Here is a 13,934-nt window from a genome sequence, read left to right as displayed (position 1 = left end):
AATTTGGCTATAGCTAGTACAGAATAATTGGAGTCAGTTTCTAGCATGCTAGAATTTGAGTCAAATATGATATGGAAAAGAATTTGATACATAATAACATGGAGGCAAAGATAACAAGCAATGATGTGGATGACTAGTTAATATGCTATAATACAGAAGTCATTTTAATAGGTTGTGATGTGATTAGGAGTCCAGTGTTCTTATATGCAGACAAAAGCCTAATACATCACAGTAAAGAAAGACTATTAAGGAACAGTATAACTAATAGTACATAGCTGCATTTGAGGACAGCATAGGATCAAATACTGTAGTTTTCTCAAATATGCGAGCGAGCAAGTAAACATTTACTGGAGGATGAAACATGGCTACTCAAGTGAACAAGGGAAATGTTTCAGAGCAGTTCCTCACATTTCAGAGACGGTGTAGTGCTGCACTGGGCGATTCTGACTCCTGCTCAGGACCTCAGCCCTTTCTATTCATTTTCTCCCCTTATTAGAAGCATTTGTGACACTTCTAGCCCCTTTGGTACTCTGGGCCTCAATTTCACAATCTGTTGTGCCAACACTACGGTCTGAAGACTTGCCTCTTCCATGACATTAATAATGTATGATTAGTTAAAGAACTACAGCATTTTAAAGCGAGCACATAAACATTAACATGACAGAACCACACGTAATCATCTTCGGCTTTCTGAAATAACTTCAGAAAACAGCAAAAATATTCTATTACTGTGATTTGTGATCGTGTTGGGTTTAATTCCAGCAGCCACTAGTTCATTGAAACTTGACTTTTTTTCTCTTCCTAACTTTTCATGAGGCTAACCCTGTGTACATGAGAAGAGCTCATTTATGAGCATGTGCTAATCAGTTCTGACTACAAGTTAAAGTCATCCCTGAGCAAACAGAAAACTATTCAGCTTAGCAATAAAGTTAAATAATTATTACCAGGCTATGTGATGTGACTACAATGTGACATTGAAATGACTATGGTGTGATTAGAATAAGAATGTTATATGCCTGTGATGTTACTAGAATGAGGCTATAAAACGTCCGTGATGCCATACTGCTGTGATATGACTAGTGTCAGGAAAAATGTGTGCATTATTAACGCATACATAAACACGCCGTATTTCAGAAGCAGACTGCATTACACAGAATGCTAGTAGTTCTAATTATCTTCTTTATTAATGGCTGTTCTGCTTTGTATTTTAAAAGATGAAAGAATTGCATACTTAACTCGTTCACAGAACTCTCTTTCTAAGTGGTTTGGCAGGAAGGTTACTCCTTCATGTCACTTGCTTGACTTCCAACGCTGGAGCTCTAGCCATCCTTCCTGTATTACATAATGAACATTTTCCTTAAACTATTATTAGATTCAGTTCCGTTTGCAACCATTACTTGATGTCATCAAAACCAGGACAATTTTTTTTTCCTGTGTGTGTCTGTAACAGGAGTCTTTTGGACACAAATACAAAGCACAGCAAAACCAAGAGCGTTCAATCTTTACACATCATGGGATTACAGGATGTGCAATGTTCACATACACAGTGTCTGCATCCGTGTGACTAGCAAGGATATGTACATTTATCAGCATGTACCACGCAAAACCAAGCCATGTAAATTACTGACCTCTGACAGATACAAGCAGCTTCCACCATTAGTTAACTGCACGTGGTATGTGCACACACATACGGGAGTCTAAAGGTAGGAGCCTGCATCTGAAAATGTAAAATCTTCAAGGTAGGAACTCAGATCTTTAGCTGGCCAATGCTATCAATTGAAAATATGTAAATTATCTAGATATAGTACCGCGTACAGAAAAAGTCAAATGCCGATGTTATCTTTGTTTTTTGTATGCGTATGTATTTGAAAGGCTTAACCAGAAACAGCAGCAAGCGTGGCCACGTACCCAGGCATACTAAATTGGATAGATACTGTGTCACACAGCTTGCAAGTTCAAGCTGAGAAAAGCTAGCAATAAAAGCACAGTCAAATGAAGGTTCATTCATGCTTCAGAAAACGTTGAAAAAGGCACTACATATAATGCACTATATATAATGCACTATAATCATCTTCTTGTCACACTTTTGAGGTCACTCCTATCGTAATACAGTGGCATTTTATTACGCTGTCTTCCAGGCATGTGATGCTTCTTTGTGGCTAGCTGGATAATTTACCTGTGTCATTTATGGGGAAAGCAAAATGATGACTTTTACTATTTATCAAACCACAGAGAGGAATGTTTTCCAGTTCAATGTTTAAGCAGACAAAACCCCAACCAACAGAGCAGCTCTCTCCTTCCTTCGGCGAGTATCTCGGCTGACCCTTCGGGAAGGGGAAGGAGAAAGGTGTGCAGGCGTAAATGGGAGCCGAGACAGGGCTGGAGCCAGAGCAGCGTGAATTATAGATGAAAAGGCATGTATTAAATATAAAGTCGAACCGCGCGGAGGAGGGCCGGGGCAGGGTGTTTCCTCCGGCGCTGCGCGGCGCCGGGCGGCGGCCCCGCGGCCGGCCGCGGAGGTTGCGCGGCCACTAGCGCACCGGGCCGGACCCGCAACGGCACGGCGGGCGCCGGCGCTTCCCGCTCCCCCGCGCAAGGGGGACCGAGCGCGCTCTGAGGCACCACCCCCCAAAAAAACCAAAACCCACCACCAACCCAAACGCACATCAAATCCTTCTTTTCCCGGATTACCGCGGGGCTACTCGCAAGCCCGACGATCCTTTCTGTCCCCCTCCGCGCCCCCCGGGGCGGCCCCGACCCCTGCTGCGCTCCCCCCCCCGCCCCGGGGAGCTGCGCCCGCCGGGCCGCCGCGACCCCCGCGCCGCGCCTGCCTCCGCGCCCGCGTACCCCGCTCCCTGCCCCCTGCCGCGGCGCAACGCCGCGCATCCCGCCTAACCCTTCCGCGCGGCGCGGCACCGCTGCGCCGCCCGGCCGCCCCCACCGCCCGAGCGGCCCGGGGAGCGACGTGCCCGGCGGCCAATGCCAGGGCCGCGCTCCGCCATCCCCCGCCCCCGCCGGCGCGGGCCAATGCGGTGCGGCGGGAGGGGTGGCTTAGCGGCGCTCACACCCTCCCTCTGGGCTTATTGAGAGTTATATCAAGAATTTCAGTTCAGAGAGGGAGAGAGAGAAGGAGAGAGCGTGTGTGAGGGAGAGAGGCTGGGAGGGAGGAGGAAAAGCGCCGTCGCTTCCTCCCGTCACTAAAGCAATAACCTATTAGGATTTTTTTTTTTTTTTGTGGGCAGCTATCACCCCAGAGATAAAGAGGGAGAGAGAAGCTCCGACAGACCAACTCTTGTCATTTCCAGTAAGAAGTTGCAGACTTCATGTAGCTGTCTCTGCTCTGCTGAGAGAGGGATGGAAATTGTGTGCAGTGCTGAGTGGAAAATACCCCCGGTCTAAAGAAGTGCACCGGATTTTTGCTTGCTGTTTGTTTGGCTTGTTGCATGCACGTTAAACACCTGAAGGATCGCCGCTTAATAGAAATGAAACGTGGAGAGGATGACTAACGACAGAACTGTGAATTTGTTCCCTGGAGTTGCTCATTTGCCATCCCGAAGCAACACATATCTCAAGGAGGAAGCGTTTGGCTGCTGCTGATTTTTCCCAAACTGGTGGTTTACCAGATGCATTGTGCTGTATCTGCTGGAACAGATCATTGCTTAGCTGCAGCAGATCGTCAAAGGTAGACAACCAACGTAAGTGCAAAGTTACCCGTACACTGTGATGCATTTCATTTAAAGGAAAAAAAAAGCCAACACGCAGTATATTTATCTAGGGAAAGAATCAGTGTATTGGACTCAGTTGATGTTGGTGGCAAAGGCTCACCTACTCACTGCCTCTGCATCCCTACCTGCATCACTCTGCTGGAAGTAATCACGGGCATCAGCTACCGTGCAGCTTAATGCAGCTAAGATTAGTGCTTAGGGTCTGCCGGGTTCTGCCAAACTGTAGGTGTTGGCAGCCTTGCACCCGGATAATTCGCGGTTAGCAGAGCGTGCAAACAGAAGTCTGTCTGTTGCTTTTTTTTTTTCACCTGCATTATTAGTCTGCAGTATTCATGTGTGGCAGCTGCTAATAACATCCTGAAGGGAGATCAGTGTCAATGGGGAAAGGCAGTAGCTTTTTTCCTCCTCTCGTCATCAGAAAATATATTCCTCCCCCCCCCCCCCCCCCAATCTGTAAACAAGCTGGCTGCTTCTAAGTTGCATTTGGAATTTCCAGCCTCCTGATCTAGACTGTGTTTAAAAACAAGCAACTAAAGTTTACGGTTATTAAACAGAAGGAGAAGTATCCAACATCTGGAGAGGAAACATTGAGCTAAGAGTGTAAGAAACTGTAAGTCCTGTCATTGTCTCTTCAGTTAACAGGGATGTGAAGTAGCCGGTGACGACTGCTGCAGCAGCAGCATGTCCGGGTGGTTATTTCCCAGTACGATAGCTATAGAGGGGGATGCGAGGCACAAGGAGCAGAGAAAAATCTGGTTTGCAAGAGCTAAAAAATACGTATGGAAGCAAACAACAAATTACATTTGGCAGCTGACATAGCAGTTAGAATCCAGAAGTAGTGCGGGAAGATTTTTTACTTGCACCAAACGACTGGGGGGAGGAGGGTAGAGGGGGAATGTACGTTACGGATTATATGGTGTACCAAGAAATTATTCAGAAAGTACGTGTCGAAACTGTAGCTACCCTTAATCCTGCAAGTAGTTATTTTCATTCTCGCTTTGTGCAAATGCAGCCAACGGGGTATTGGTGCATTTGTCCGGAAGGATTGCTTGTAAAAAGGGGCAGTAGGAAAACGTACTGCTGCAAGTGTGCATTGCAAAAACAAGTAGTAGTTGGAGATTGTGGATTTGTCACGCCTAAAAAACCAATAATGCTGTTCTGTGTGATTGTGTTGACAGTGCTGTCTCCAAATAAGAAATGAGATGTAATGCATCCTGCAGTCCATGCATGCCTCCTCTTGCAAATCACGCATCATTCCTCTGTGGAAACCTTTAAGTCCTAAAATCCAGGAAAAGAGAATAAAAACATTATCATGGACCTAAGGGATTTTTACCTGTTGGCTGCTTTGATTGCCTGTTTAAGGCTGGATTCTGCTATAGCTCAAGAACTTATTTACACTATTAGAGAGGAGCTGCCTGAGAATGTACCCATAGGGAACATACCAAAGGACCTGAACATTTCTCACATCAATGCTGCCACGGGAACCAGTGCCAGCCTTGTCTACAGACTGGTGTCTAAAGCAGGGGATGCCCCTCTGGTCAAAGTGTCCAGTACCACTGGGGAAATCTTTACAACATCTAACAGAATAGACAGAGAAAAACTCTGTGCTGGAGCTTCCTATGCAGAAGAAAACGAGTGTTTCTTTGAACTTGAAGTGGTGATTCTCCCCAATGACTTTTTTAGGCTGATCAAAATAAAAATTATTGTAAAGGATACTAATGACAATGCACCTATGTTTCCATCCCCTGTCATCAATATCTCCATCCCAGAAAACACTCTGATCAACAGTCGCTTTCCAATCCCATCGGCAACAGATCCTGACACAGGTTTCAACGGCGTGCAGCACTACGAGTTGTTAAACGGGCAGAGTGTCTTTGGACTGGATATTGTAGAAACTCCAGAAGGAGAGAAATGGCCTCAGCTGATCGTGCAGCAGAACTTGGACAGAGAGCAAAAGGACACCTACGTGATGAAAATAAAAGTGGAGGATGGAGGTACCCCCCAGAAATCCAGCACAGCCATCCTGCAAGTCACAGTAAGTGATGTCAATGATAACAGGCCGGTGTTTAAAGAGAGTCAAGTAGAGGTTCATATACCAGAGAATGCCCCTGTAGGCACTTCTGTAATTCAGCTTCATGCTACAGATGCAGATATAGGAAGCAATGCAGAAATCAGATATATTTTCGGTGCCCAAGTCGCCCCTGCAACCAAAAGATTTTTTGCTTTAAACAACACCACAGGGCTGATTACAGTTCAGAGGTCCTTAGATCGAGAAGAGACTGCTATTCACAAAGTGACAGTGCTGGCTAGTGATGGTAGCTCTACGCCGGCTCGGGCAACTGTTACCATCAATGTCACTGATGTAAATGATAACCCTCCTAACATAGACCTCAGGTACATAATAAGTCCCATCAATGGCACAGTGTACTTATCTGAGAAAGATCCTGTCAATACAAAGATTGCCCTAATTACGGTTTCAGATAAGGACACTGATGTGAATGGCAAAGTGATCTGTTTCATTGAGAGAGAGGTCCCCTTCCACTTGAAGGCCGTTTACGACAACCAGTATTTGTTAGAGACCTCTTCCTTATTGGACTATGAGGGGACCAAAGAATTCAGCTTTAAAATTGTTGCTTCTGATTCTGGCAAGCCCAGTTTGAACCAGACTGCCCTGGTAAGAGTTAAACTGGAGGATGAAAATGACAACCCTCCAATTTTCAGCCAGCCTGTAATTGAGCTGTCAGTTTCTGAAAACAACCGGCGTGGTCTATACTTAACAACTATTAGTGCCACAGATGAAGACAGTGGGAAAAATGCAGACATTGTTTATCAGCTTGGCCCTAATGCCTCCTTTTTCGATCTGGATCGAAAGACAGGAGTTCTGACTGCCTCCAGAGTTTTTGACAGAGAAGAGCAGGAACGTTTCATTTTCACTGTTACAGCCCGAGACAATGGCACCCCTCCTTTGCAGAGTCAAGCAGCTGTAATTGTTACTGTGTTGGACGAAAATGACAACAGTCCCAAATTTACTCATAATCACTTCCAGTTTTTCGTATCAGAGAACTTACCAAAGTATAGCACGGTGGGGGTGATCACGGTGACCGATGCGGATGCTGGGGAAAATAAAGCGGTGACCCTTTCCATCCTGAATGACAATGAAAACTTTGTGCTGGATCCGTACTCTGGAGTTATAAAGTCCAATGTCTCTTTTGATCGAGAACAGCAGAGCTCCTACACCTTTGATGTTAAGGCAGTGGATGGAGGGCAGCCTCCTCGCTCTTCTACAGCAAAAGTAACCATAAATGTCATGGATGTTAATGATAACAGCCCTGTTGTCATCTACCCACCTTCTAATACTTCTTTTAAGCTAGTGCCACTCTCAGCAATTCCAGGATCGGTGGTAGCCGAAGTCTTTGCTGTGGATATAGACACTGGAATGAATGCCGAGCTTAAGTACACAATTGTAAGTGGAAATAACAAGGGTTTGTTTCGGATTGATCCAGTGACAGGTAATATCACGCTGGAAGAAAAACCAACTCCTAATGATGTGGGGCTGCATCGCTTGGTTGTCAACATCAGTGATTTGGGTTATCCCAAATCCCTGCATACTCTTGTGCTTGTTTTTTTGTATGTAAATGATACTGCTGGAAATGCCTCTTACATTTATGACTTGATACGCAGGACTATGGAAACGCCTTTGGACCGGAACATAGGGGACAGTAGCCAACCCTACCAAAATGAGGACTATCTCACGATCATGATTGCCATTGTGGCAGGCGCCATGGTTGTCATAGTGGTGATATTTGTCACGGTTCTTGTTCGCTGTCGACATGCATCTAGATTCAAAGCTGCCCAGAGGAGCAAGCAAGGTGCTGAGTGGATGTCTCCCAATCAGGAGAACAAGCAAAACAAGAAAAAGAAAAGGAAGAAAAGGAAATCTCCGAAGAGCTCTCTTTTGAACTTTGTGACCATTGAGGAGTCCAAACCTGATGATGCAGTTCATGAACCTATCAACGGGACAATAAGCCTTCCAGCGGAGCTGGAGGAGCAAAGTATAGGAAGATTTGATTGGGGCACAGCACCACCAACAACCTTTAAGCCTAACAGTCCTGATCTTGCCAAGCATTACAAATCTGCCTCTCCGCAGTCTGCTTTTCATCTCAAACCTGACACTCCAGTTTCAGTGAAAAAGCACCACGTGATTCAGGAACTCCCGTTGGACAACACCTTTGTTGGTGGTTGTGACACCCTTTCCAAACGCTCTTCCACTAGTTCAGATCACTTCAGTGCCTCAGAGTGCAGTTCCCAAGGAGGCTTCAAGACAAAGGGCCCCTTACACACCAGACAGGTAAACGAGCACTTTTACTGGTCTATAAGTACTGCATACAAGTGCCCGATCAACCAGTATTAAAAGTGCCACTATGTTGTGGGGTTTTTTTGTTTCAGTCTGATTTAATTGAGTTATATTGCGGGGGGAACAAAAAAAAAAAAACAAAACCAAAAAAAATTGTCCCCTTTATTATTTACCTGGGGCTTAACCATGCATTTGCGAAATGCATCTGATACTTTGGATTTTGAAGAATACTGATTGTGTTAAAGGACTGTTATGCATCCATGCATGTGCACATACACGTGCGTAAACAAAACTGAAAAAATAAAAGACTTTTTTTTTTTCTCCCCAGTATTTGACTGTCCAAATGTAAAAGTTATTGAAGAAGGAAAAGCTGTTTCCTTATATGCCAAATTTCAGTCAGCAAATTTGACTGTTTCAAGATTGAAGGGATATGTACATTCAGTTTAAAATTTTGAGCTGACTTGGGTTGAGTTTCTTTTATAGTTCAAGCTGATACAGAACCTTGTTAAGTTAGTGTTACTAAAGGGGTTAATCTTTTTCCCTAACAAAGACAGACGAATTTTCAAGCTCCTTCATCTGTGAAGCATGTGGTTTGTTGGTAGGATGTAACTAAGTCATACGGAAGTCCTTCTCTGTTTTGAGTTCAAAATTATTTTGTTTTAATATATTAAAGTTGGTATCACATAGACAGTTTGTTGCATATTTGAAAAAAAATGGCCAAAGCATACTTTTGAAAGGAATGCATTCTCTGAATACATCTGAATTATGCAGAAAAAAAAAAGTCAGCCCATTGTAAATATTTTCTCATCTTAGTAATGCATAAGTGATCTGTCATAACTCATTTTAAACTGTGAAATATGCCATATGAAGAGGGATTAGGAGGCTGAGAAACTCATATTTCAACCAAATCCAGCATTAGTTTTTCTTAGGTCTAATAATTCCTTGCTAATAAAGATTTAAATGCGGCGCTGTCTAATTTATTTTATTGGTGCTTGCCTTTTGCCACTGAATCAGCGTGTCAGCGCAGCCTGTAGATGGCGCTAAGGCACCATGCCGCTTTGGCTGGCCCGGTGCCAGCCCTGCAGTAGCTCGGAGAAGGGGGGGAGGGAAGCATCAAGCTGATATTACAGCCAAAGAACCTTTTATTTAATGATAGTTGCACTGGAGTGGTCAGTAGTTAAGTTTGCGTGTTTGCAAGGCAGCTTCCCTAGCGCTTCGCCTTCGCTGCACTGGCTTTGTAGGTGGTGGGGGTCCCGTTCATATTCCTGCTGGCGCTGTACCCTCCAAGCGATGGTGATTTGTCTGAGTTTGTTAGGGATATGAATCTTAGAGAATCAAGTGAGACACATTTAGGCTTGTCTTTGCAAAAAGATTTTGACAGGAGCCAAGCTTAGGATAAAGTCATCCTCTTGCTGTGCATTAGCCTTATCTGAGATGAATGTGACGTTTCCAGAACTGTGTCTTGACTTTGGGTGTCTGTAAGGTGTCACACTGACCAGATGCTAAGAATAAAACAAGCACTTTTGAGGCAGTTCTGCTAAAGTAACTGCTCTAAAACAACTTGTACTTACAACGAGACACTGAAAACATCGCAGAAGGTTCTCACAAAACCTTAACCTTTCTAAGGACTTTAAAGAAGGGTATACTCCCAGAGCCATCTTCAGGCTTTTACACAGCACCATATACATACTGTCAGCATAAGTTAAAAAAAGAACCAATGAAAAAAAAACCCGACAAATTTATGGAAGAACTCTGAATAATCTGTGGTTATTCAGCTGAACTTTTCTCGCCAGTTTTAGTTACAAAATGTAACACCCCCAACCCACACATTCCTTTTCTGTTCTGAGATGTTGTTAATTTAGCTTAAATTAGCTTTCCAAACTCTATGAGGAAACTCAGACTTAATCCCCCACAGCATCTAGAGGCAGTTAAGACCCAAAAAATTACTTACCTGACAGAATGTATAAGCTCTGCACAGTGAAATTGAGTATGAGGAAAAAAAAATCCAAACAAAAACTACTGGCAGTATTTTCAGAGTTACCTGTGTTCATTACATTAAATATACTGGTTCCAGTTTAATAATAATATCAGTTGTTATACCTGTATATGGACCTGATTCAAATTCCACTGAAGTCTTATTGAATCCTTTCTGAAGTCAGCAGATCATATGATTTGGATCGCTCCCTGCAAAAGCTGTAATATTATATGTAACTGAAAATATAACTCTTCCTTAGGTAGACAGTTATCTAAACTGAGCTTGTGTATTTTTATTCTGTGGGGAAGGAGAGAGTGTCTTTTTTATTTTGCTGATGATGAGTGTTACAGGACGTACCCTCTTTATTCCCCCTTGTCACTTTTGGCTGACGAAGTACAGCCAGCAATGGTAGTAATCATTAGCAGCCTTCCTATTCTGTCTGCAATTCCTGAAATTAGGTTGCATTTTAGCTAATATTCATTGGCACAGGAGTTAAATACACTTTTATAGGTCTTTTTTTAGATTTCTGATAAAGTATGGCCTTTAAGCAAAGTATTCTGACTTAAAAATCTTACTGAATAGTGGTGTGTGCTAATGCCACAGTATCTGAAAAACATTTTTTAAAATTCCTTTAGGAAGAGATACTTAGTTATGTCCCACTGTACTGTTTTCTTGAGGTTTAACATAATTAATTTCTCTATATCTAATGTTACAAGTATTAAGTTACCTATATATTTGCAAGTTTTCTTTATGTGGTTTACAAAGGGTACGGGAATTGTTGTGGAGGATGTTAAGATAGGGAAAGAAGAAATATAGGATTAATATATATCTGAGAAATACTAGCACCCTCCATTTTTACTTACAGTTTCTTTCAGTCCAAGGTAAATACACATGCAATGTATCTTGCAGATACATTAATATTAATAGAGAGCTGAGACCGAAGTCCATGCTTGGACTTCATTCAAGCAAAATCCCATTACTTTTAATGGGAGCTTGGCCCTAGAAATCTGTTAGAACTGGGTCCTAAGTCAGAAAGCTTTTAACATTCAAAAATAGATTGTTCAATACAAATTTCTTAGTATTTTTTTGCTGGGAAATTTCTGTGCAATCATCAATAAATTTAGTGGAAATTCTGTTGTTAAGTATTCACATGCCACTTTGAATTGTACAGGCTGATGTTTCAGAAGTACCCAGTATAAAAACCAAAGCCTTCTTCAAGTGCCTATCTTGCAGTAAACCTGGTGGATGCTCTGAAAAGAGCATTTTTGAATACTTGAACTTGGGATTGTTCTAAATGCTAATTCACGTAATTAGGAGTATGGAAAGGATGTTGCACACCACCAGCTTATATAGCTAAGCTTCCAAAATCAGTGTCATGACTCATAAAGAATACTGAAATCTATGCAGGCTTCTCAATCAGTGTTCTTTTCAGTATTTGATTGAACTTTAAAATGCACTCCAAATTAGTAAGTCACTACACCAAACAGCTACGTAGAAATACAGTAAAAGACGACATGTTGTATTCTTCTATGTGAAAGACCTCTCATAAAAAAGCAAATAAACAGACAAAAAACTCCTACTCAGTGTCATTAGATTAGCAATAGATTAAATAATAAAAGAAATTAGGGCCAATTTACCGTGGTTATCCCAGTTTTAAATTATAACAACTTCATTTAATCAGATTTAAAGTACTACAGTGACAAATAACACAGGTTTAAAAATACATATCAGTATGGGTTATGAGCAAAACCTTCAGTCTTCATTCCTAATCAAATAGCATTTAGGCATGTGCTTAACTTTCATTTAAAGTGGTGGGACTGAAGCAGATCCTTAAAGTCCAAATTACTTCAGATGTTGTCTTCAAGAAAGACAGCCGTAAGCACACTCTAAGCACTTTTCTGAATCAAGATGATAATTTGTAAATTTTGGAAATGTACACAGTTCTAGTAGATTCAGGAAAGCTAAATATATGTTAACACTGTCCTTTTATTTCTGTGCTCTGATGGCAGAAAATAAGGATTTGGGGCTTGACTGACACATTAAACGCATTCCATACTAAGGTAATAATTTTTAATCATACCATCAATAATATAAGCTCTGTGGAGCTTGCTTTTCTCCTTTTTCAGTCAATGGACTTTTTGCCTGATCAAGGAATGAGTAGCCAGGCTCCCACTGATCAATGCACATCACTTAAGCTTTCTGTGGCAAATGTAATTGATGTTATTTTAGTCTGGAGTGTTTGTATTTGTAACTTTAGGGTTTATGTAAGAGAAAAGAAAAGTTGAAAACATTAATGACTCTTAATTTGATATGCCGAGAGTGGCAATTTCAAGGTGCATAAGTTGATGGAAATCTGCATTGGAACAGCAGTGCAGAGTCTACATCGCCTGCAAATATTAAAATTCTGTAACCATAGCATTCCATAATTCTGTGCGCGGTATTATTTTTAGTGGCCTTGTTTTACTGCTTAGTATAAAAAAGATACAATTCCATTGTTTCTTTTTTATGCTTGATTTGGTTTATGTGTTAGCATGGGTATTAGTCTTGGGTGAAGGTGAGTCACCTGGAAAAATGTCTGTGTGTAAAATTAATTGGTTTTTAGTTCTACATATTTATATATCTATATCTGCACTAAAATATTAGAAATGGTTAAAATGTACACTGTATTTTTTCTATCTTTGTATAACTGAAAAATAGGTTAACGGATTTTGCTCAACTGTCTAAAGAAATTCATCTTTGAGCTGAGACCAAGCATGGAAAATTTCAGCTGAAAAGAAGAATTTTTCAGAAAGTTAAGAGCATGTGAAAACTGGGGTTTATAATGGAAATCTGAACATAACCCTAAGCTATAATACCATTTTCAATAGTGACAGTAGAAATGCTAAACTAGAGTAGGGAACATTTTGTGTACACAGATATAGACAGTAAAAGCTTAGCAAGCTTCATTTCTCTTTAAATGTTTCCCATGCAAAAGATTTTTATCGGAATCACTGAGGTCTCATCTGTCCTGAATGTGCAAAGCCAAAGTTTCACAAACGCTAATAAATGTATGCCACACACTGGAGTGAGAACCAGATCCTGAGAGTTTAATGCTATTGGAATTTTGTGATAATGTTCTTTTGTATATAGGAACAAGGAAGGATCTTTTTAGTTTCCATTTCAGATTTTCACTTCCAAAGAATCTATTCTTCTAGCACAGCAAAACCGTATCAGCCACACTTTATTGACAGCAATTTTATTGTAGCTAGAGGCTTACAGTAAGCTGTTTATTGCTGTTCCCTAACTCGGTTGACAGCAATTGGGGAATTAATTTTCTTGCCCCTGATGTGCTTTCTTGGGTATAAACAACAGATGTTAAAGATATGAAAACTGTGACCCATTTACATTCAGCAACTCTTTACAGGCACAGTCTACCTGTCTGAAGTGCAGGTTTCAAGTCCTAAGTAAGATTTCTTCATCAGTTCTAGTATTCTTATTTTTGCAGTAGAACTGTTCATCTATGCATATTCTATACAAGGGCAGATACATAATACCTAATGGACCAATCCTCATCTAGGCAAATTCAGTTCAAGAATAGTTGAATTCAAGTTTCATTTGTTTCAGGAGATGCTGTATCTTCTTACACTAGCATTTAATTTGACTGAACATACAGAATATAACTGACAAAATGGACATACCATGTTCTGAAAGATCTAACAGGAATTACAGGTGATACCTGAATTTTTGGTATCACTTATCCCACAAAATATCATGGTGGTCTGTAAAATCTATACTCAGAAATTTCCTCAGTTGCTACTCAAGTACAGCCATCTCACATGCATTCTGTAATGTCCATGTCTTTGCTGAAGGAAAAACACACACACACAAAATCGCGTATTAC

The 13,934-nt window shown here is 41.5% G+C and overlaps 1 protein-coding gene across 4 annotated transcripts in view; it reads left to right on the top strand.

The window, feature by feature from the left end:
• The first annotated feature begins 5,037 nt into the window (after positions 1 to 5,037).
• The window catches only part of PCDH9 (protocadherin 9), a 679,091-nt gene continuing 670,194 nt past the window's right edge, over positions 5,038 to 13,934 (top strand). For 3 of the 4 annotated variants that reach the window (XM_059821068.1, XM_059821060.1, XM_059821051.1), the window contains exon 1: positions 5,038 to 8,073. In XM_059821068.1, coding sequence (XP_059677051.1) covers positions 5,038 to 8,073 — 3,036 coding nt within the window. Of the gene's footprint in view, positions 8,094 to 13,934 lie in introns of all 4 variants that reach the window. The other variant, XM_059821043.1, reaches the window with a different exon arrangement.

Source organism: Gavia stellata, chromosome 1 (assembly GCF_030936135.1).
Source record: "Gavia stellata isolate bGavSte3 chromosome 1, bGavSte3.hap2, whole genome shotgun sequence".
NCBI classification, from domain to species: Eukaryota; Metazoa; Chordata; class Aves; order Gaviiformes; family Gaviidae; genus Gavia; species Gavia stellata.
The sequence above is the reverse complement of the archived record's forward strand: the minus strand, read 5'-3'. Positions and strand labels throughout refer to the sequence as shown.